At 53.3% G+C, this 22,072-nt stretch overlaps 4 protein-coding genes across 9 annotated transcripts in view; 1 reads left to right on the forward strand and 3 right to left on the reverse strand.

The window, feature by feature from the left end:
• Positions 1-591: 591 nt before the first annotated feature.
• Positions 592-3,168, reverse strand: LRRC73 (leucine rich repeat containing 73; the record flags this gene model as incomplete). Of its 2 annotated transcripts, XM_080807116.1 has the most annotated exons (6): positions 592-662; positions 809-1,031; positions 1,153-1,253; positions 1,645-1,767; positions 2,116-2,276; positions 2,897-3,168. In XM_080807116.1, the coding sequence occupies 6 exons, from the start codon at positions 3,166-3,168 to the stop codon at positions 592-594; spliced, it is 951 nt and encodes a 316-aa protein (XP_080663242.1). The 2 variants fall into 2 exon arrangements, with proteins under 2 accessions (XP_080663242.1, XP_080663243.1); XM_080807117.1 differs by lacking the exon at positions 1,645-1,767.
• A 2,016-nt stretch (positions 3,169-5,184) lies between these two features.
• On the reverse strand, positions 5,185-9,941 carry YIPF3 (Yip1 domain family member 3). 2 transcript variants are annotated; one of them, XM_080806498.1, is made up of 9 exons: positions 9,706-9,941; positions 8,893-9,090; positions 8,438-8,544; positions 6,972-7,017; positions 6,740-6,832; positions 6,451-6,582; positions 6,141-6,254; positions 5,816-5,939; positions 5,185-5,726 (listed from the first exon to the last, which is right to left on the reverse strand). In XM_080806498.1, the coding sequence occupies exons 1-9, from the start codon at positions 9,784-9,786 to the stop codon at positions 5,578-5,580; spliced, it is 1,044 nt and encodes a 347-aa protein (XP_080662624.1). In that variant the 5' UTR covers positions 9,787-9,941; the 3' UTR covers positions 5,185-5,577. The 2 variants fall into 2 exon arrangements, with proteins under 2 accessions (XP_080662624.1, XP_080662625.1); XM_080806499.1 differs by lacking the exon at positions 5,816-5,939 and having other exon boundaries at positions 5,462-5,726; positions 9,706-9,940.
• A 135-nt stretch (positions 9,942-10,076) lies between these two features.
• Positions 10,077-14,571, forward strand: POLR1C (RNA polymerase I and III subunit C). Of its 2 annotated transcripts, XM_080806965.1 has the most exons (9): positions 10,077-10,165; positions 10,287-10,358; positions 11,823-11,930; positions 12,171-12,303; positions 12,598-12,717; positions 12,807-12,959; positions 13,163-13,312; positions 13,426-13,542; positions 13,688-14,571. In XM_080806965.1, exons 1-9 carry the CDS (start codon positions 10,097-10,099, stop codon positions 13,804-13,806), a joined length of 1,041 nt encoding a protein of 346 aa, XP_080663091.1. In that variant the 5' UTR covers positions 10,077-10,096; the 3' UTR covers positions 13,807-14,571. The 2 variants fall into 2 exon arrangements, with proteins under 2 accessions (XP_080663091.1, XP_080663090.1); XM_080806964.1 differs by having other exon boundaries at positions 13,426-14,571.
• Positions 14,572-14,703: 132 nt separating this feature from the next.
• Positions 14,704-22,072, reverse strand: part of XPO5 (exportin 5) — a 45,762-nt gene continuing 38,393 nt past the window's right edge. For all 3 annotated transcript variants that reach the window (XM_080806962.1, XM_080806961.1, XM_080806963.1), the window contains 10 exons: positions 21,749-21,885; positions 20,584-20,681; positions 19,985-20,031; positions 19,515-19,612; positions 18,821-18,883; positions 17,957-18,039; positions 17,401-17,508; positions 17,130-17,267; positions 16,778-16,942; positions 14,704-16,411 (listed from right to left, as the gene is read on the reverse strand). In XM_080806962.1, the coding sequence (XP_080663088.1) occupies positions 16,274-16,411; positions 16,778-16,942; positions 17,130-17,267; positions 17,401-17,508; positions 17,957-18,039; positions 18,821-18,883; positions 19,515-19,612; positions 19,985-20,031; positions 20,584-20,681; positions 21,749-21,885 (1,075 nt within the window). In that variant the 3' untranslated portion in view covers positions 14,704-16,273. The remainder of the gene's footprint in view (positions 16,412-16,777; positions 16,943-17,129; positions 17,268-17,400; positions 17,509-17,956; positions 18,040-18,820; positions 18,884-19,514; positions 19,613-19,984; positions 20,032-20,583; positions 20,682-21,748; positions 21,886-22,072) is intronic.

Raw genomic sequence — 22,072 nt, forward strand, 5'->3', positions numbered from 1 at the left:
TTGGTGCTGCACTCTGCCTGGGGTGTCTGTGGCCACAGAGCATCAGGTAGTGGGAGAAGGTGTACCTCAAGTAACCTCAGCAGGGCCCAAGTCTCCTTGAGGTTGGGTTCAATGCAACCCAGCCCTGGAGGTGAGCTTTTTACCTTAGTTATGATCTTTGGGGGGAGGGGCCGCTGGTGTAAGGTGTCACCTGAGCCAGACCTAGTTGATGTTTGGGGCCAATGGATGCTGCCTGGAGCTTGGACTGTGGGGTGGCACTGCCCCCTAGTGTTCAATGGTTCTAATTCCGCCCCTACTGCCCATCCCCAGGGACCACAGCCACACGCCAGATTGTAGAGTTCATAAAATCTCTTCCGAGCCAGCGGGTTGCAGCCAGAGCTGCCAACAAGTCCAGAGACATCACCTTGGGTTCGCGTGTGCCCAAGGCTGTTGCTTAGTCAGCTTCCAGAGCTTCCCATTGCTGCCAGGAGCTACCAGAGCCCCCGGCACCCCCACCTCCCTCCCAGGCCCTAGGGCCTGACCCTGACATCCGGGGTAAGGTGCTGGGGACATAGACAACATGTAATGATGCGCAGAAGCCCGAGCAGAGAGTCACATCTCGGTTTCAGCCAACAGACTATCACCTAGTCCTGAAGTCATGAGCACCATCTGAGAGCTGGGATCTGTGGAAAGGCAGGGGGCTGTTCAGACCACCATTCGTCCCTCCACCAGGGACACAGGTGGGAGGTGGCCGAGGTCTCCCACACCCACTCTCCCTGGGCCTAGGCTTCTTCGGGATCTGGCTCTGCCCATCCCTGGGGGTTCTTACCACTGGGGCACATCCAGGAGCTGCTGCTCCTCTGCTGGGCAGCAGGCTCTCGCCCTCTCTCCCGTTCCTGCGTGTCGCCAGCCCCTCCTGCCACTTCTTCCTCCTCCTCTCCCTCTGAGAGGAGGTCACAGATCTGTTGCTGCAGCTCGGGGCTAATGCTGTTCTCAGCCAACACTAGGCTCCGCAAAGCCGTGGGGTAATTTTCTACCATGTCCAGCAGGGTCTGAGGTGGGGAAGAATGCGAATTTTTCAGACCCCTTCGGGATGTCCACAGACATGTGGCCTCACCTGCACCTCCACCCCAGCCCACTTCCCCACCCCCCCCAAGCATGAAGACTTCTCACCTGAGCTGACTGGTTGGTAAGCCCTGTGCCCTCCAAGTCTAGGACCTCTAAGGTGCGGCTGGAGGCCACAGCTACAGCCAGCATCCCTGCCACATGGTCACCTGGGGAGGCGGCACACATGCACACGGTCACCGGCAGTCATGAGTGGGCCTGCCAACCCTTCCTCCCCTGAGGCCTCCCCAGTGCCCTAAGGACCCTAGATCCCACCCCGGGCCAGCAAGCACAGACATTTGGTAGGTGGCCAAAAGGGAGGCTCCATGACCCGGGAGTGAACGGGTGAAGCAAACCAGGCCCAGGGGTGGTGATGGGTACTTCGATGTACCTGGTGGTCATCTGGTCCTCCACATAAGTGGCTTCTCCACTACCTCACACATGCCCCCTCCCTTCTCCGTCCCCCAGGGGAAGGGGGTGTTACCATGGCCAAACAATGGTCCCAAGTTCTTGGCTGGGGGTGGGATGGTGAGACTCACAGGGGGCTTCCTTGAGCCTCACCCAGGGGGTTGTAGTCCAGATTGAGGACGCGGACCTGGGAGCTGTGGGCCACGGCAATCGCAAGGCGGCTCCAGCCCTTAGGGGTGATGCCAGGGTTGGCGCTCAGCGTCAGTTCCTTCAAGCCTGGGCAGCATCAAAGTAAGAAGCCAGGATGGAGGTCATGCCCTCTTCAAGCCCCTCCCCTGCCCTGGATCTCTGGGGTGTCCCTGGTGGCTGAGAGCCACCCCACCCCACCCTACCAAAGAGCTCCTGGGCCTTGAGAGACACCTGCCTTCCCTGCGTCCCCCGCCCACCGCAGGCTGGATGCCTGAGTCTCCATTCTGCTCAGCCCCCCATCCTTCTAATAAATATTCTCACACACACACCCCTCCATAAGAACCCTCAGCTCTGGGTCACACCCCCTGCTCTCTGCATCTGGCTTTTTCATCAAGGCCACAGCAGCCCGTGTCCTCAGCAGGGCCTCTTGCTCACCTGACTTGGCTCCATCTGGGGGGAGGAGGCCACAGATGAGGTTGATGGCTTCATCACCCAGCATGCAGTCCCCCAGGTCCAGAGCCACAAGGGCAGGGTGGAGGGCCAGTGCTGGGTTCAGCAAGGCCAGTCCTGCATCTGTCAGGGGGCTCCCGTGCAGGCTGGTGGGTGAGACCAGAGAGCAGAGGTTACTGCAGTCATCAGCCCTATCTGTAGGGGACGGACCTCTTCCCTTATGTGAGCCCTAGAGATGAGGAGGTCACTCGTCGCAGCACTTGGGAGACGTCTTCAGAAGGAAGAAAGAAAATTCTAGATTCCAAAAACCCAGGTGGAAGCAGAATTTGGTTTCTTTTCTGGGACAGGGATTGGGATCCAGGACAAAGCACAGTAGTGTGTGAGTGGTGGATTGGGACTCTTCAGTGGGCAGAGCTGCAGGGGCAGGGATCTAGTCCCCAGGAGAGGTCCTTCTTGAGCCGGGAGGGGATGCCCCCCAAGAAGTCAATGCTGGTGATTAGGTGGGGATGTACACGTGCCCTGCCAGAAAGGGGAGGGTAGCCCATCTCCTTTGGGGTGGGGCTGTGTGTGCAGAGTCCAGAGGTAAGGGATAAGCTTGGAGGGTGTCATGGAGGCCTGGGTGGAGGGATGAGATGGTGTACAAGCGTGAGAGAGCAGGCTGGCGCAGAGACAGCTACAGAAAAGTGTGTGGAGGAATAGGCGGTGGCAGGGGGCGTGTGAAGAGGGGTGCAGTGCCCGGGACCCCCTTGCGAGGGAGCACACTCACAAGAGGGACTGGATAGAGCGGTTGGTCCGCAGCGCCTCTGCCAGCTGCTTGATGCGGCTGGGACTGGACACGACGCCTAGGTTAAGGTTGAGCTGCGCCAGGGACGTGGCCCCGGCCAGGGCCCGGCAGATGCGGCCGAAGTCGCGGTCGCAGAGGCGGCAGCCGCGCAGTGAGAGCAGGCGCACGGCGTTGTCGCGCAGGCCGCGGCAGATGTCCCGCACCTCGGCGCCTGACAGCGGCTCCCCCGAAATCTGGATGGAGCTGGGCAACATCGTACCCTCGGCTGGGCCTCCGGGGCCGGGGCGCGGGCCGCGGCCGAGGTTGGCGGGGCCGAGGGCGGGGTCGGGGCTGGGGTCGGGGCCTGGGCAGGGGTCGCGGACGGAGCGGGGGCACAGGCGGTGGCAGAGGCGCGGGCGGCGGCGGCGGCGGCTGCGGCGGAGGCGGCGGCGGCAGCGGCGGCGGCGCGGAGGAAGGCGAAGAGCGTCGGGGCCGTGGCCGAAGCCGGCGGGGGTCGCGGAGGCGCCGAGGTCGCCTGCCGGGCTGAGACCGCACGGCGCTGGGGCCGGGGCGGACCGTGCCGTCCGTGTCTGGGGAACGGGTCGGGGCTCGCGGGCCGGGGCCAGGTGGGCGCTGCTTCGCGCTTGTCCTCGTTCCTGGCGGTCCGGGCGGCGGCTGCGGGGCCTCGGTTCAGGACGTGCGGGACCGGTCTCGGCTCGGAGGCCGCATCTGCTCCCTCCCCTCCTCCAGCCCGGCTCCCCTACCTACCCGCAGGGAGAGCCCGAAGCGGGCGGGCGGGCACCCGGCGGCGGGCAGCAGCTCCGGCTAGGGCTTCGGCTCCTGCGCCTGAGCGGGCGGCGGGTTCCCATGGCAACGGTCGCGTCACCGCCGCTCGCTCCGCCCCCTGCCCGGCCTAGGCCACGCGGCCCGGGGTCTGCGCACACCCGGCATTCCGGAGCGTTGGGGCTGCTCTTCCCCTGGGCGTGGGCCCAGACGGTACTCGGAAAGTAGGTGGTGGGTCGAGGCCGGGGATGAGCAGGGGGTGTGGCGGGCAGAATGGAGGCACGTTCACGTGGAGATGGCATTGCTTCTGTCCATTCTCCCGTCGTTCCCTCCTCCTCAGGGCCAGACCCTTGGTGTCTCCGCCTGCGGCCCGTGCACGCCCTCCCGTCCTGCTTGGAGGTCCTCCTCAAGGCCCCGTAATCCGGACCGCGCCGCGCGCGCAAGAGGCGTGGGGTGAGGTCGAGCCCAGGAAGACATCCCCGCCTGCCCCTCGCCAAGATGGCGGCCCCGCCGCAGAGGTCACAGGGGCCACGGGCATAAGGGGCAGGGGCTGCCAGGCGCACACCTGGACCGCGAAGGGTTCCTGGGGCAGGAGAGCCCCAAGTAGGTGCAAGGTGTTGGTGCCGCTCCTTCCCCAGCTGCCGGCGGAAGATGCCTCGGGGCTCTCAGTACGTGTGATACTGGGGTAGCGCAATGAAAGGGGGTGTTGGACCAGCGACTTGCAGTGGTAGGCGGCCGTGTTAAGGGGGCTGGAACTTTCAGGAAGGGTACACTGCACGGTGTGGGTAGTGCTGTTCGCACCTTATTCACTGGTGATGGGTTGGGGTCCTCACATATCGGATGAAACACGGCAAATGAAAGGCACGTCTTAGGCTCTTTGCTGGGAGGAAAACAAGCTGACCCAGATTTACTAGGGGAAAAAAAATAAGCGTAGTGAAGGGAGGTCAAACGTCCTATTTCATTAACCACCTGACTTAAGTCCCTAAGTAGAGCAGATTAAATGGGTGGTGGGGTGGATGGTGCTAGGCTTGGGTGGGGGAGGGGGGGAGGGTGGTTTTTAGGAGTGAACGACACTCTTGGAGAGGAAGGACAGAGTAAACTCCAGATGATAGCTTTGTTCCTTTGGCCCCAGTTTAACCAGGACACCGGCAAGTTTGGCTTCAGATGTGAGCTCCCACGGGAAAATTATCCCTACCCAGTGGCCCGGGTGCATGAGGGCCTTGTAATGTCATGGGGCTGAATCTGGGCATTTTTGGCCAATTGTCATTGTTCCACTGGTGTCCCCAGAGTGAGGCTGAGCCCACTCAAGCTGGGTGCTGTCCTCCATCACACAGGGTTCCCGTGTTTGAGGCCTCCCTGCGGCTCCGTGGGGTGGGTGTCCCTTGCCCCCAGGGACAGGTTTCATATTCAGTCTCTGCTTTCGGTGTAGTCTGGGCTCTCCCACCTTCGTCCTGCCTGGATGAGGGTAGCAAGAAGAGGACAGGTGCCATTACCACCAGTGACAAGAGAACAAGAAAGTGTACAGGAAGTAAGGTGGCAGGGAGGACCACTGGAATGGTAGCTCCAGTTCCAAACTTCAATCAGTATTTTAATTACCAAGTCTATATTTAGCAAGACAATGTGGGGGGAGATAAAGAGGGAGGAAGGAGGAGGCGGAGAGAGGGCCTCAGAGGAGCTGAGATACTTTCTGCACTGGTGGCAAAACCCTGCAGTCCTGGCCAGGGGTTCTAGGCCTTGTGCCCTTCAGAAGGCCCACAGGCGTCAGGGGGTTGCAGAAGTGGCTACAGCTCTGAGGCAGCTGCAGACCCCATCAAAGAGACACACGCCATCAGTACTGTTCTTTAATCTTCCTCTGCTCCACAGATGGGGGAACAGGGGCCATCCAAGGGTCTCAGGTGGGGTCAGTGTGACTGCAGGGTCACCGCGACAGCCTTGGCTGTGGCATTGAGCATAGTGGCGGAAAGCCTAGCAGCAGGGAGTGCAGCAGGGACGTCCCTAGGGACCCTCTGCATGGGCGGGATGTTGGGGCCCTCCAGCGTGTCCAGGATCCCTGAAAGAGAAGATGGAAGGTGAGCCAGAGCTGGCTGGGCACCGAGCTCAGAGGATGTCCCCCCCGCCCCTGGCTCTGCTGTCACTCACCCTCTACCACCTTGTGGTAGGCAAAATGCAGATAGAGCAGGAAGAGCATGTGCAGGGCAGCCAGGGTGCCACAGAGGAGCAGCCGCTGCGTGGGGCCCACTGTTCGTGACACCAGCACTGCCACCTAGGGCCACAGAACACAGCTTAGAGGGCCTGGCTCCAAAGCAAGCAGTGTGGAGAGGACATTCCGGCCCAGAGCTTAGAACAATCTTTGGGCTCTTCCCACCAATTCGGAGCCCTCTGTGGGGTTCGGCCCAGCTCTGAGCTATTTTCCCGAACTCCCCGGGAGATCAGCCCACCCCTGGCAACCTCTTGCCCGGCTTACCATACGGAGGGTAGACAGCCCACCCACCAGCAACCAGAAGAGGTAGAAGAGGGCATGGAGGTGGATGTTATAGGTGACGAATAGGACAATGCAGTGCCCAAAGAGGCCATAGCCCTAGGAAACGGAATGGCGGAGAGGAAAATCACTCAGGCTGGGCTGGCCTTTGAGCTCTCACGAGGGTCCTGAGAAAGAAACAGTCCGCTGGCTGGCTCATCCCATTCCAGTGCCTGGGGCCTGGGAGAGATGCAGACCAAGGCCTAGCTACTCTTTTGAAGATTACCCTCTCCCGCCACCACACTGGACTCCTTACCAGCAGTGCCAGCATCTGGAGCATGGTGATCTGGGCATTGCACAGGTACGCGAGGAAGTAAATGAAGGACGAGACGCCCAGCCAATAGCCGAAGCAGGTGCCAATGGCTGTGCCCATCAGGGTGCCCTCCCGCTGTGGGGTGAAGGCTCTGCTTAGTCCTGGGAGGCCTCTGGTCTCAGCCTCACCCAGGGCTTCCCTCAGGGGCTGCTTCTACCTCACTGCACCATCGTCTCCTTGGGCAGCTTTCAACTTAGTTCAGCCACCCCCCAAAGTCCTTTGTCCTGCTTACAATAATGGTGTCAGATGTCTTCATCCCATGGAGAAGGATGGCAACCAGCGTGAAGACCAGCATGAGAGGTCCATAGAGTTCACCTGCGATTTTCTGTCAATATACCAACTCATTCAGGCTGGAGGGTACAATGGCTCTTCTGTTTAGGTCTTCCTAGGCTTTGCCTGGTGGCCCCACCCCCTGCCCTCATGTCTCCCCCAGCTCTCCCAGACATGCTACCTTGGGTATTCACCTGGGGGAAGTTGACCATCTTGATTGGGATCATGGACTCCAGAAGCCTGGGAGAGGAGAGGAGAGATGAGAGCCAAGGCAGCACTAGGCTATGAGGTTCTGGAGGGCCTGAAATCTTATTCATCTCTAACTCCAGAAAATATGCTGGATGATAAAAGGAGAAGAGGGGAGTAAAGACAGATAAGGAACAAGGAAATAAATTCCCTGTTCCTAAAAATGCTTCCAGGAAGGAAAACCTTCTGATACCATGCTCACACACTTGGAAAACTCAGAAAGCCTGCCCGGGCCTTGGAGGAGAGCTTGACGATTTATCTATTTGACCTGCTCCCATTTAAAACAGACTAATAGGGGCGCCTGGGTGGCTCAGTGGGTTAAACTCTGCCTTCGGCTCAGGTCATGATCCCAGGGTCCTGGGATCAAACCCCACATCAGGCTCTCTGCTCAGCAGGGAGTCTGCTTCCCTTCCTCTCTCTGCCTGCCTCTCTACTTGTAATCTCTGTCTGTCAAATAAATAAATAAAATTTAAAAAATAAAAATAAAAAATAAAACAGACCAACTTCAGAAGAGAATGCCCAGAATTCAGGGCTGTGATGGCGAAGCCCTGGAAAGGGTTTAGTAGGAAAGGTTTTACTTGAGGGAACCAGTGTGTCTCCTGTCTCTTCCTGCTTACCATTCCTCACAATACCGCCAAGCATTTTCTGCAAAAACAGCCTAGAAATGGTATGAAAATTCCACACAGAAAGAATAAAACTACAAGTCACTTTTCCCCACTCTCAGGTGACCAGCTCCTATAATACCTTGGATTTTGGCTAGATCTTACCGCCTCTGGGAAACCTGCCCCATCCTGCCCTCTAGCCTACTCTGGGTCAGGTATCCTCCCTGAGGACATGAGTGCTGAACTGTAATGGCACCTGAGGGCAAGGCTTCCATCTATCTTCACCTTGTCTTCCATGAGACAGAACCACTACAGTGCCCAGCACAGAGCAAATGCTCAGTAAATAGCTGCTAAGTGGTACTGGGTGTCTGATGAGCACCTCTTAAATGACGAGCAAAGTACCAAGCCAAAATTAGATCCACTTCTCGAAAAGTCATTCAACAACTAAGCAGTGGTATTCTGGTTCAGAGACTGTTCCAGCGCTGGGAATATAAAAATAAAACAGAGACTTGTTTTTGAGGCACTCTCTGGGGAGCCAGCCCCAGAAATAAGTGAGTACAGCACTCCTGAGGGGTCATCTGTTAAAAGAAAGCATAAAGTTCTCTAGGATCACCAGGAAAGGACAAATTGGGGATGCGGCTGAGGAATGGGGAACAGAGCAGGTGACATTTGAGCTGTGTGTTGAGGGAAGGACAGGCGGTCTGCTAGATGGAGAGGAGGAAGGCAGAGCCTCAGGGCTTGGTAGCTGGTTGTAGCTTGGATGAAGAACTAGGTGTGAGGAGGGCAGCTTCCGTCAGGAGAAGGATTCTCACCTGCTTCGCACCTGGGCTGGCTCCACATCAAAGTAGGGTCTCAGGATATCGATGTTGGCGTACAAGCTGAAGGCCCTGGAAGCTTGTCTCTTCCCTGCCTGCCACATCTGAAGTAAGGAAGATGGAAATGGGGCGAGTAGGTATTGTGAGGGAGATTCTGAGCTGCAGTCCCTGTTGCTCATTTTCTTTTTTTTTCCCTTAGGAAACAGGCTCCCCGCAGAGCAGAGAGCCCAATGTGGGGCTCGATCCCAGGACCCTGGGATCATGACCCAAGCCGAAGGCACAGGCTTTAACCCACTGAGCCACCCAGGCGCCCCCCTGTTGCTCATTTTCTGTTGGTCTTCTACATAGTTCTACTGGGTTAGACAACATGGGGTGAACTTCGACACCAACTCCAGCCCTTGGGGCCTGCCTAGATATACCTTCCCAGCTACTTGGAATCCAGTCTTGCTTACCTGATCCGCCACTTGCCGGCTCAGCTGTCCCTTAAAGCCCTTCATGCCCAGGAACTCCCCGTCTTCTTCTTCTGCAGCAGCTGCATCAGCGTCGACTTCCTCCTCCCGCAGTCGTTGATGCAGCTCGCCCATATCCTCAAAGCTGGAGCCTGAGGTATCATCCATGTTCTCCATGTCAATCACAGCTGAGCCCCCACCCTGTGAAGACAATGGCTTCTAGAGTGCAGGACCTTTCTGCTCCATCCGCATGTCCTCCTCTGTTCCTCCCAGGGTTTGGGACTTTGTTTTTCCACTGCTGGGGGTATGGCTTGGAATCACCACAGATCATGTGGCTCTCTTCCCCTCATTTGCTCTCAGAACCCTTGGCTGTCTGGCTCTCTTTTCTAGCCTATTCTTGTCTTGCATATATGTCTTTCTTCTACCTTTCTTGCCAGATTCTCAGAGGGCTGCAAAAGTGCCCATTTCCTTTGTCTTTTCCATCCCCCAAACAAGGCTGTGCACACAGCATGGTTTTCGCCAGTGCCAGGGAAAACTGCCCACTCCCCCGCCACGCCCGACTCCGATCGACCAACAAACTTGTCTCGAAAGCAAAAGCAGGTGTGTCCAGAGACACGAGGCCCTTTGGCTGGAGGGCCAGTCTACCTTTCAGGTCAGCACTAGTCCCACTGCCTTTCGTGTACACCAAGATCCAAAGGGGAGAACAAGTGCTGCAAATGGAGCAGACCTCCACGCTCCCAGGGGGAGTCCCCACAACACTTCAAGACGGCTGCCAGCCCTGGGGCTGCTCGCAGCCGGAGCCTTGGGGGCGATTACCTGGATGTTTTCTTCGAACCCTCCCCATTCCGGGCCAGCCCCGGTTCGGGCGCCGCCGGCCGGCGCCGCCGTAGTTGCCATGTCCCTCGCGGGCTCCCGTCGCTGAAGCCCGCGCAAGTCCCGCGCGCGGAGGAGGAGTGGGAGAGATGTGGGCCTGAGGGAGGGCTATGTCTGCGGGCGAGAAAGAGAGGTGGGTTCAGCCGGAACGCAAAAAGAAGAAACCCGGATGTTTGGCTAAAACTGACTTCCGGAACTGGGGACGTGGACGCGGTCTGGACAGAATCTCGCGATGTTTAAGAATCCGGGAGGCGGTGCGTTACCACGGAGACGGAGGAGGACGACTGGGACGCACGCGCCAGTTTGCTGCCCTAATCACGTGGAGGGGGTGAAGATGGCGGCCGCCCAGGCGGTGCAAGAAATGCGGACCCGCGTGGTTCTGGGGGAGTTCGGGGTTCGCAATGTAAGCCTGTGGCCTTGAGCTTGGGAAGAGAAAAGAGAATGGAACAGGGATGAGTTGGGGTCGGAGTTGGGGCGGGCTTGCCCTACCTGCCCCTTCGCAGACTCGTCTCTTTTTGCTCTAGGTTCATACCACCGACTTTCCTGGTAACTATTCGGGCTATGATGATGCCTGGGACCAAAACCGCTTCGAGAAGGTAGGTGGGTGGGGCTGGAGAGGTTATTTGGAACGGACCTTGTGATTTGGGCAGCCTGTGTCTTGGAAGCAGCCCTTGGAATTCGCTCGGTTCATAAGTCGTTTGCTGATGAAAACGACTAACGTGTTAGGAGCTCCGTGTACAGGGTTTGTGCTCTGTTCGACGAACAAGCTGTTTAATCTTGTTGAAGAGCGCGCATAAATGATTTCAGTATAATGTAAACGTGGTTGGTAGCGATAAGGACAATAAGGGATGGGGTGATCCCACAGAGGCACTTAATCTAGAATGGAAAGCGGGTCAGCGGTATGAAGATGTACTTCCTGAAGGAGATGACATCTGAACTGAGCCCTGAACGATGAGTAAAATCTGACAACAGGGAAAGGCGAGGGGGATCTAAGACCAAAAGCTAAATTACAAAGGCTTTGTGAGCTGTGTTCTGGGAGTGGCCAAGCCGTTTATTATTGTTCGAATATAAAGTGCTAGCATGAGTGGTGGGCAAGATCGAAGTGCGTATTAGACACTGTAGGTGATAGGGAGCTTTCAAAGAGCTCTGAAGCAGATACGATCTGCTTTGCAGCCATAATGGCTGGGAGAGAATGAATCAAAGATCAAATAGGGCAGTCAGATTTGTGACAGGATTGCATAGAGGAGTGGAGGTTGAAGGCATGAACTAAGATTATAATCAGAAAAATAAAGCAAAGGGAAGATAGAAGGTAAATTTGTTGATTGCTTTGATGTCGGCTGTGAGGAGGGAGTGTAAAATGACGCAGCTTGAGGAACTGCTTTAATGAACGGTGGTACCATTTACTGATGAAAAATAGGTCTGGGGAAGGGGAATGATAGATTTAAGTTTCCTGTATGTGGAGAAATTTAGCAGGCTAGTAGAACATGTGTTTGAAAGGAGATAAAAAGTGAGATAAATTGGGAAGTTTTCAGTACATGATTGTTAAAACCATGAATGTGATTGAGGTCGCTTTGGAGAGAGACAAAAACCTGGAAGATAGTGATGTTTATGGAGTCAGTAAAAGATCGTGAATTTAGAAGGATTCAGGAGGAGGAAGAGAAGCAGAAGATTGGTGCTCAGAAGCCAAGGCAGAGTTTGAAAATGGAGGGATTCTATCAATGCTGAATGCATTGATAGAATTACTAGAGGAGTCTAGTAAGATAAGGATTGAATAGTGTCAAGTAGATTAAGGGGTGTGGAAGTCTGTTCTCTCGTAGAATAGTTTTTGTGGATGGTCTAGCTGGAGGCCATATTGCAGGTGATTTTAAATGAATAGAGGATTAAAAACAGGGAAACTTCAAGAAACTAATAAAGGATTGGGGGAGAAAGGAACATCTATGAGGGTCATCTGGCCAAAGGAAGGTTCTTGGGTGAGTGAGAACATTAGGGGCAATATCCAGGGAGAGGGTATTGACTCCATAGAGAGCAAGCTTCATTTATTGCATTTTCTGTCCCTGCAGAACTTCCGTGTGGATGTGGTGCACCTGGATGAAAACTCATTGGAGTTCGACATGGTGGGAATTGATGCAGCCATTGCCAATGCTTTTCGACGCATTTTATTAGCTGAGGTATTTATCGGTGGGCATAGTGGCAAGGGCGGAGTTGGGTAGGAAACTGTGCAATCACCTTACTTGGAGAATTCTCAAGTTGCCCCTTTCTTTTAGTTTCTTGGCAGTTTTGCTGAGCATGCCTCCTGCTCATTCCTCATAAACTTTTCATCAAGCATTCTTCTAGAAGTGGTCCTCCTTTGTCAGGAAGTAGGAGTAAATGGGGAGTCTGTAGGTGAATGATCCTGTTTTCTTGGTCAGGTGCCAACCATGGCTGTGGAAAAGGTCCTCGTATACAACAACACATCCATTGTCCAGGATGAGATCCTTGCTCATCGCTTGGGGCTCATTCCTATTCATGCCGATCCCCGTCTTTTTGAGTATCGGAACCAAGGTCAGTGTTTGAGAAAATGAAATTGTGGCAAAATGGGAACAGTTTTCTTCCACAGTTGATTCTAGAGTCATACTGCCTCTGTTCAGATCCTGGATTGACTACTGTAAGATTGTAAGCAAGTTACTAATGTTCTGGTACGTGAGGAGTTGGGATCTATGTGAACACTTGCCCATGGTCTTCTGTAATTTGTCCAGAGGAGTAAATGACAAATGCATATTAATGCATACAGCATAGTGTCTGGCACCCAAATGTTCAGCTGTTCTTTAAGAGCAACCACTTCCATCTTTTGTTCAGGAGATGAAGAAGGCACAGAGATAGATACTCTACAGTTTCGTCTTCAGGTCAGGTGCACGCGGAATCCCCATGCCGCTAAAGATTCCTCTGATCCCAACGAACTCTATGTGAACCACAAAGGTGAGTGGTGGTGGGTGAGCAAGAAGGCTCCCCTTTGCTGGGTGCTAGTTTTAAGGACTGAGGTTTCTCTGATGTGCTGCTTTCTCCAGTGTACACCAGGCACATGACATGGGTGCCCCTGGGGAATCAGGCTGACCTCTTCCCAGAGGGCACTATCAGGCCTGTGCATGATGATATTCTCATTGCCCAGCTGCGGCCTGGCCAGGAGATTGACCTACTCATGCACTGTGTCAAGGGCATTGGTAAGAACCCTGCAGGCTGCTCCGGGGGGAGGGGGGGTTGGGAGGGGGGGTTGGGAGGGTAGTGTGATTACAATAGGGCGAGGTGTGACTAAGGGGCTCAGCTGAGCGGTCTTGACCCGCAAAAAGCCAGTGGGCCTCTGTTAAGGGCTTATCTGACATGAAGAAGGTTTCCCCCCAGGCTCTGATTTCAGTCTACCCTCCAGGCAAAGATCATGCCAAGTTTTCACCTGTGGCAACAGCCAGTTATAGGCTCCTGCCCGACATCACCCTGCTTGAGCCTGTGGAAGGGGAGGCAGCGGAGGATCTGAGCCGGTGCTTCTCACCTGGGGTCATTGAAGTGCAGGAGGTCCAAGGTAGGCCACTGGGGATGCCACGCATTCGGGTCAGGACCTAAAGTATATTTTCTGTAAGGGTAGCGGAAATAAAAGCTCGGGGCTCTTGTATTTAGAACATAGTTTTTCATTAGGTAAGAAGGTGGCCAGAGTTGCCAATCCCCGGCTAGATACCTTCAGCAGGGAAGTGTTCCGGAATGAGAAGCTGAAGAAGCTCGTCCGACTTGCTCGGGTTCGCGACCACTACATCTGTGAGTATCGGGTCAGGGCAGGGGTGCAGGAGACAGGTGTTCGGTGCTGCAGCTTCCTGGTGGAGTCCGGATTAGAAGCTGGCAGTGATGCGGCACAGGAGCTGGTGCCAGCACACTTGGGCTCAGGGCTCTCTCTGCTTCCCAGTCTCTGTCGAGTCAACAGGGGTGTTGCCACCAGAGGTGCTAGTGAGTGAAGCCATCAAGGTACTGATGGGGAAGTGCCGGCGGTTCTTGGATGAACTGGACGCAGTTCAGATGGACTGAGCCTGCACCGGACTTCTTAGTGTGGCTGGGCTGGACTGCTCCCAAGCCAGGCTGAAGATCTGGGGTCCTGACCTGCGCTCACAGGACTGCCAGAGTCCAGTGTGACTGGAGGTCCTGGGTTTTCTCGGACAGGTCTAGCCTTATTTTCAGTTGATACATTTTGTTAAATGTGCCATAGAATGTGACCTCGTGCCTTTGTAAGGCCTTCATGTAAATAAAATTACATCCAAATAAAAATCCTTTTGTCAGGACTACCTGAGTTTTAGCCCCAAAATATGGGGCCTCAACTCCGAAGAGGTTTGGCATTATTTAGCCCTTGGGAATGCTGGGTTTGGGTGTTATTGCAGGTCAGGGCCAAATCCTCTGAAGCCTTAAGAGAAATGCCAAATTGAGGTGGTTTCTGGGGGCTCAGCCACAGAAGGATATTGTGTGCCACTTTACCCATCTTCTGGATTATCACAGGAAGCATCAGGTCTACAGCTGTCAAGTCACAACTGCTATTAAGTGTCACACAAGGGTGGGCGCCTGACTGGCTCAGTCAACAGAGCAGGTGACTCGACCTCAGGATTATAAATTAAGCCCTGTGTTGGGTGTAGAGATTACTTAAAAATAAGATCTTAAAAAAAAAGTCGAAAGGGACAGCAGCAGTTCCCTTTGGGCGATGCTTCAGAGTCCAGCCCCAGCAGCCACAGAGAACACTGGGAGAGTGGGAAGACTGGCCTAGTGTAGGTCTGTCAGGAATAGAAATCTTTTTCTGACTGGCATACTGTTTGAGAAAGCTGACAGAACAGGTGCATCAGTCATTGCTCTTCCTGTCCAGTTTCCTCAGCAGGATGTTCAGGAGTAGTGACACTAGAAGTCACTGGTTTGAAAAAGGCAGATGGGGCCCTTTCTGTATGAAACGGAGATCTTTACTGACATGCAGATGTGCTTTAGAGTTAATGTTGCTACAAAAAGGTTCTATAAACAATAGAAAACTTCTAACATGAAGTAACAGGATGTTAAAAATATTACAGCACAATAAATACAACTATGCCCTCTATAGCCCCAACCAGAGAGGAGTAGGCAGCCATCAGGTTGGGAGGGAAACCTACTAAGACAGCCTTCAGAGTCAACAGGAAGCAGCCCAAAGCACCACTCAGGAAGAGGGTATGGGGTGAATCTGCCACAGAAACAGCTCTACAGGACCCCCAAGTCCTGTTTGCCTAGGTTCACCTCTCTTCAACCCTGCCCGGGTGCCACCTGCTCACAGCTATAGCGTGAGCCCAGGCCCTTCTGCTCAGTCTTTACTGAAGCCCTTGTGTCAGTGGGCTGCATGGATGACAGGCCTCCTCCAGAATGCAGACATTCTATGTGGTTTCTGTATGGATTAAGGCTGGCTATGGCCAGCTGTGACTCAAGGCTAGGGTCCTGCATTCATGTCCTTGCTGCTTACAGGGCGATCAGTGACCTTTAGAACAGAGCGGAGCCTCACAATACAGGTTGTGATAGGAAGGCATATGTTCTTTTCTTTTGGAAATGGTCCACGAGAGAAGTGACCAGGGACCTGAAATACCATGAGATTTTTGAAGGCACCTGGACCCAACTAGTCCGAGAAGAGACCAGTGGCTTTGCTACCTGCTGATCACAGACAGAGCCTAGCTGGTCTGCATTATCCTCTGATGCCAGTGGCATCACATGACACTAGATAGGGTACTGTGGCTCTTATGCCTGAGTGGACCCTGGGGCTGGGGAAACCATGCTGAGGGACTGTGCATGGAGTATGTGTGAGCTCTAAGGGGAGGTCAGAAAGCACTCCGGATCCTGGCCTAGCCCTGGTCCCTGATGGTACTGCTCTCGACACTGTGTCCAGAGCTTGGTGACAGCCTGTACTGGGAATTCCATCAGGTGACCAGATTTTTGCTCAAAACAAAGAGCAGGAACTGGTCACATTCAGTTCAGCACTCAGCACCTGACTCAGACATGCCCCTGGGAGACAGGGAAGGTCCTCTGCCAGCCCAGCGGTAAAGGGGCTCAGTGGGACTTGCAACAGCCCAGGAGGAACTCTCTGGCGCAAGCAGTAGACCAAGCCCCTTTGCAAGCCTGGCTAGTTGCAGTACTGGGGGTTAGCACCCCGAGTTACCGCTCTACGCAGGTGTATGGCTACATGGGGGTGGGAGGGCTTGGGGAGTAGGGCCAGTCTGCTCTAGCTTTTCTTTCTTGGAAAAGTTGAAACTCCAAGTAGAATGGGAGATAGCTGGGAAATCTAGACGGAATGGCATGAGCACGAACTCCCTTTCTTGATACCTTAGGTATCGTTACTTCTGCCCTGCACTGGGCCCCCTCTCTCCAGCTCCAGACCTGGATCTCTCTCCAGGCTGACAGTGGTGTAAGGTGAGGTGGCAGTGGAGAGGGGCCTAGAGATTAGCTACGAAGGGGAAAGAAGAGATGACAATAAAGGCCGAGGAAGAATGCCCAAAAGTTTGATTCAGGGTTCAAAGATGGTGGCCAGGCCACCCTCCTCGTTGTCCAGCACCTCTGTCTCCAGCATTGGCTTTGTTTTTTTGAAAAGTGAGGGAAGATTCTTAATGTGAACTTCTTTTCGGAACTGCTCTCCCAAGGGTTTCTGTGGAAAACAAATGAAAAGAATTGATGCTGGGCCCTGAGGAGTGGGTTGTTTTAAAGATCATGACTGGGATGCCTGGGTGGCTTAGTCGGTTAAGCATCTGCCTTTGGTTCAGGTCATGATCCCAGGGTCCTGGGATCCAGTCCCACACATCGGCTCCCTACTCAGCACGGAGCCTGCTTCGCCCTCTCCCTGCCACTTCCCTCTGCTTGTGCTCTCTCTGACAAATAAATAAAATCTATTAAAAAAAATTAAAAGACAAATCATGACTCCAGCTGGTCTCTAGTCTGCAGAGACCCATACTTTAAGAAGACCGCAAGTGTGGGTTGAGCCAGCAGGGAGCACTAGGGGAGGCATGTGACCTACCCCGATGCAGCCAGCAATGAGGCGTTTGAATTGGTCCTTCCGGCGCTTGTCAGCCACTTTCTGCAGAGAGGGGTTCAACAGCTTGCAGTCAAACTGGTCCAGAGAGTCCTTCTGTATGTCAGGGATCTGCTCCATCACAGCCCTTATTTCCAGGTACCGGGGGCGCTGCAGAGTGTGGATATAGAAAACCATGCAATGGCGATGGCTGGGCCCTGGCACCTTTCCCATCCCCCACCATGTCCAGGGGCAGGACCAGCAAGCTGGCAGCTGCCTGATTTTATGACAGTCGAACTGCCTGGGAGCAGGCCCCAAGGGCTGAAGCTGCAGTGCACCTCTGTGCTGTTTGACTCACCAGCGCCTCGTAGATCTGGAAGGCCAGGTGCACCAGGGAAGCCATGCAGCCATCGTGCTGCCCGTGCGTCTGTAAGCCCTTCAGCACGCTGGTGAAAAGCCACGTGACGGCATCTGCGAGCAGTGTCCCTGACAGCACCTGGGGACACAGCTGTGCTCAGGGCCAAAGGGGTACCCTCGGAGAGCCCCAGCAACCCGCTTCTTCTAACCGATTCAATCCTCATGACCCCAGCCTCTCATAAGGGGTAAGGAGAAGGGGTAAATAATCATACTTGTTTGAGCAGAGGCCAGCAGAGCTGGGTGGTGGTCCTCTGGCAGGACAGAGTATCCTTCCAGGCAAGGGAATTGAAGGCTGTAATTAAGAGCGCCGTACAAACATCCTAGTGGGAAAGGATGAAGGATTCCAATGAGAAAATACAATTTTCTGAGTAGGCCTCTGCACGAGCAGCTGGAGTTTTCATAGGTAAACAGGAACGTGACAAAAGCAGCTACTGGAGACGAGCTTATTTCCTCTGTGTATCAGGCAGTCAGAAAGAAAAAAAAAAAAAGCCCATACAGAAGAGAAAACCCATGTGTAAGGAGACCTAGCTCAGGCCTGGGCTCGAACACCACAACGCGCCCATGTGCTTCTGAAAGCCTTTACCCATGCTGGCACAGGAGATACCTTGACCTCTCCCACTGTTTTCTGGAGCTTTAGGAACCAGGAACTTAACTCCTATAAAGCGGCATTACCCAAAAGAATTCTTTGATGGCATCATAGGCTGAGAAAAGTGGAAGCTGGCGCCATACTTGGAAAGCAGAAAACCCTCCCCTGTCCCCTCCACCCACCTCATGCTTCATTAGACATTTGCCCAGGTCTGTAAGCTCTGTCATGGTGGAGGGGGCAACCTCTGTGGCCATCATCTCTTCATCTGTAAGCAGAGGGCAGAATGTTAAGCTCCATCCTTTCAGAACAGAGAAAAGCAGGCCGCTAAGTAAGGGAGAGCTGAGTACCCCGGGCTGCCTGGTCAATGAGCAGTCCCGGGACAGCCCCCCAGCTGCCTGAGAGGGTGTAGAAGCCCCTACCCATGGCAGGTCTGGAGATGCATCTGGCTGCAGTGTGAAAAATAGTGGGAAACAGGAGATTCTCTCAACAGTTACTTAAAAAGCTGCAAACACTAAGGATCTTTTGTGGCTGAAGTATTTGAAGACCCCACTGTAGCAAGCACGGACTTAGTTCCTGGGGATGTTAACAGGAATAGGACGAAGTCCCTTCCCTGATGGGAGTTTACATCCTAACAAGGGAAACAGGGAATACATGAAGTAAAACAATGTTAATACTTAACACAGTGTTAAGTGCTATGAAGAAAAACAGAGCAAAGGAAGGACACAGAGTGGCTGGCTGGGGCGGCTAGTTTTTTGAAGTTGGTCATGGAAGACCTTTCAGAGGTGACATGTGAGTGAGGGACAGGCCACGGATACAGCTGGGAGAAAAGCTATTCTAGTAGAGCAAACAGCAAGTGCAAAGGCTCTCCGGTGAGAGTATGCTGGAGGAATACAGCAAGAGGGCCAGCGGAGAGAAAAGCCAGATGGACATCCCCCCCACCAGTGCAGCCTGCTGGAGAAACCATTTCTACGAGAACTGACCTGGCTACAGAATATTCTGGAGTCTAAGGGCAGACTTCTGGAGGACCACACAGCAGGCTTACTTACCATCTCCATCTGTAGGGGGAGCAGTACCATGGTCAGCAGTTTTCTTTGAAACACAGCACACCGCTAAAGCAAGAAAGTGGGGTTACTGGGCTTTCTGCCACCAGACAAGAGCCACCTCTGGACAATAAATCCCAAATGGTCTCCCGGGCAGATGAAATTGGGGGAAACTGGGGCACTGTCCAGGCACAAAACCATCTTCACCAGCAGAAACAGAGGTGGTGTTTGACCGGACTGCTCTGGTGCCCCTTTAACTTCAATCAACTAGATGAAAATGACAGAATTTTCTGAGAGTAGGTGACCAGGAAAGAATGGCTACTGATACATCCTTGGTCTACTATGAATCTCAAACAAATGAAATAACCAAAAAAAGAATAAAGAAAATTAGCCACCTCATGTCCAAGTTATAAAAATTTTCCCATTTTGACAAGACCAGGAAGTTACTCCTGCCATTAATCCAAATTTCTATTATTTTAGACCATTCCCACATATTCTAGTCTTACAAATACAATACAGTCTATAATTCATAGGATGTCTTTCAGTTGATTTAAGGACTACCTGGTTTCTCCCTAGTTCATTATTTCTTAACCATGTGTCAGTAATGCTATAAACATGCCTTAATGGAATTGGATGAGCAACCAGTTCTTTTCCCAGAAAAAATCTTCTCTACTACCCCTACGTCCCACATGCCACTTACTGATTAGGTCCATGACTTCTCGGGTTAACATCCTCACCAGTTGTTCCTCTAACATCTCTTGAGACTCTGGGTTGTCATCCGCGGTGTCATCTTCCCCACTGCAAAAAAGCAGGGGGCCAAGTTCCACAGGAGTACAAAAGAGGGAAGGACAAGAAAAACAGTGCCCCTAACCAGACCATCTGTGCTCGCTTCCTTCTCCTGGCTTCCTTCGGTCTACATTCCATGCCAATGCTGGGAATGGGACAGCAACGATCCACTGAGGCAGATATTATTATTTGACTCTACCCAGTGGGCTAAAGGTACTGGATCAAAATCCAAAGTGGGTAAGGATGTCTCAGCACCCTCCTAAGACAGAGTATGCCTAATGGTCACAGACAAGCCATCTACCATGTAGGCTGAGGACAACCATAACCCACAGCTTTCTAGCCCTGAACAACAGTGCTCCCACCAAGAGAAGAGATGCTTCTTACCACAGCAGGCTCCTCTGGTTGATGACTTGCCATTTCTGGGAAAGCCTCTGGGAAAACAAAAGGGAAATAATGCTGACAGTGGAGAAGAAGTTGGAACAGATAGTATCTATGGTCCACTTCATGAGTAGAATAAACTGAAGATGATTCCAGGTCTTAATTTCAGCCTTGGGAACCCCAGAAGTTTAAACTACCAGAAGTGGTCTCTAGAACCTCTCTTGCACTCATGACAAGAACAGGGTATCCCATGCTTGGAAAGAATCAGCGATACTGTAGAATTCCCAGGTCTTTCTGGACACTGTTCTCTATCCAGCTGCTCCTCCTGCTTAATCCCACAGTTGGGGAAACAGACCCAGAGGAGGAACTCCCTTGATCGCCTCTCCTCAGTTAACAGGAGGTCAGGAGCAGAACTAGAGTGTGCAGGTCTTCGTAGGCAACTGAATCAGTCTAGTTCGGCGGGGAAGGGAGGGGGGTGCAATCCACCACAGCAAGCAAAGCCAAGAGCAAGAGACCCTTTCAGGAACTCCTGACTTGCAAAACTCGTATGAGAGGCCAACCTGCCTAAGGGTCCTCTTTGCTCCCCCTTCTGACCAATCTCTTACCATGTGGAGGTAGGTGAAAAGAGGTCCAAGGATTGGAGACACCAGGGCTTCATAGTGCTCCGGGGGACAGAAGAGCACCAGAGGCTTCACAAAGACCCATGGCGCGGCAGGTTAAGAAGTTTTAGCACATGAACACAGACCCCTCTCTTTCTAAGGCACCCTTCTCCTGCCAGGCAGCAGGATACCCCCACGGGCAGAGTCAACCCTCAAAAGACCTACAAGATGCCTAGGACATTCTGTGTTAATAGGCAAAAATCTGGGGCACCTGGGTGGCTCAGCTGGTTAAGCGTCTGCCTTCAGGTCAGGTCATGATCCCAGGACCCCTGCATCTCAGCAGGGAGTCTGCTTCCCCCTCTCACTCTGCCCCTCCCCTCCAGTTTATCTCCTCTCTCATGCTCTCTAATAAATAAAATCTTTAAAAAGGGGGGGGGGGCAAAAATCTTCAAACTCTTTTCCAAAAAGCCCTGGCTACCGAGGAATGGATACTAGGCTGCACATTACAGCCATTTATTTGCCTAAAAGAGGAGGAACACTCTCTTTTACCTAAAGTTCTCCTTTAACTCCAGGGAAGAAAGATACTCTCAAAAACATTTAAAAAAAAAAAAGGAGGGACGCCTGGGTGGCTCAGTTGGTTAAGCGGCTGCCTTCGGCTCAGGTCATGATCCCAGCGTCCTGGGATCGAGTCCCACATCGGGCTCCTTGCTCAGCAGGGAGCCTGCTTCTCCCTCTGCCTCTGCCTACCACTCTGTCTGCCTGTGCTCTCTCTCTCTCTCTCTAACAAATAAATAAATTTAAAAAAAAAAAAAAAAAAAAAAAAAAAAAAAAAAAAAAAAGGAGAGCGAGCCCAAACGGGAATGAAGTATGAGAGGAGGCAACTGACAGGATATAGAAGAGATTAAAAAAAACAAACAAAAACCCTTTGTCTTTCCTAGTTCCAAGAGGTGGGTCGTCAAGATTTACCCCGAGGGAGAACACTTTGAAGACCCGCCCCCAGTCTGCCTTCCACGCCAATCTTCTTGTCCACTGAATGTGATTATCGAACACTCGGATAAATGATTCCATCTATTCCACACTGCTCAGCTCTGCCTCCTCCAGAGCCTGAGAGCGGCTCCTGTCTTCAATCTCCCAGCCCTTTGGGTTTATCTAGGGACTTTGGAAAGGATATGAAGCATGGGTCTGAGACGGTAGTCAGGAATATTGTTCAAGTTGACAAAGGCCGAGCTGAGGAGCTGAGTAGCCAGGTGCTCCACAGTGTAGAAGTCCTGCTGCATGGAAGGACCCGCCTTCCCGAGGATGTGGAAACTGCAAGGGAACATCACAGCCAGTGACAAACCCCACTTTTGTCACTGCCAGCCCTGAACACCCCAGGAATTTCTAGCCTATCTGGTTTGTGAGGTAACTTAGCTCAATCAGTAATGCACCCCTCACCTGCCTTTAAGGAAACTTGATAGCCGATTTAGCCATCTTTTTAAAGACAGATGTTGGCACC

This window comes from Martes martes (assembly GCF_963455335.1).
Source record: "Martes martes genome assembly, chromosome: 6".
NCBI classification, from domain to species: domain Eukaryota; kingdom Metazoa; phylum Chordata; class Mammalia; order Carnivora; family Mustelidae; genus Martes; species Martes martes.

Excerpts from the sequence above, each read along its gene's own strand:
- YIPF3 (XM_080806498.1), bottom strand. The coding sequence starts at position 9,786 with ATGGCAACTACGGCGGCGCCGGCCGGCGGCGCCCGAACCGGGGCTGGC. Across the intron at positions 6,833-6,971 it reads AGATGGTCAACTTCCCCCAG|AAAATCGCAGGTGAACTCTA; the intron begins GTGAATACCCAA and ends GTATATTGACAG. Across the intron at positions 5,940-6,140 it reads GGCTGTCTACCCTCCGTATG|GTGGCAGTGCTGGTGTCACG; the intron begins GTAAGCCGGGCA and ends CTGTGGCCCTAG.
- POLR1C (XM_080806964.1), top strand. The coding sequence starts at position 10,097 with ATGGCGGCCGCCCAGGCGGTGCAAGAAATGCGGACCCGCGTGGTTCTG. Across the intron at positions 10,166-10,286 it reads GGGAGTTCGGGGTTCGCAAT|GTTCATACCACCGACTTTCC; the intron begins GTAAGCCTGTGG and ends TTTTTGCTCTAG. Across the intron at positions 10,359-11,822 it reads ACCAAAACCGCTTCGAGAAG|AACTTCCGTGTGGATGTGGT; the intron begins GTAGGTGGGTGG and ends CTGTCCCTGCAG.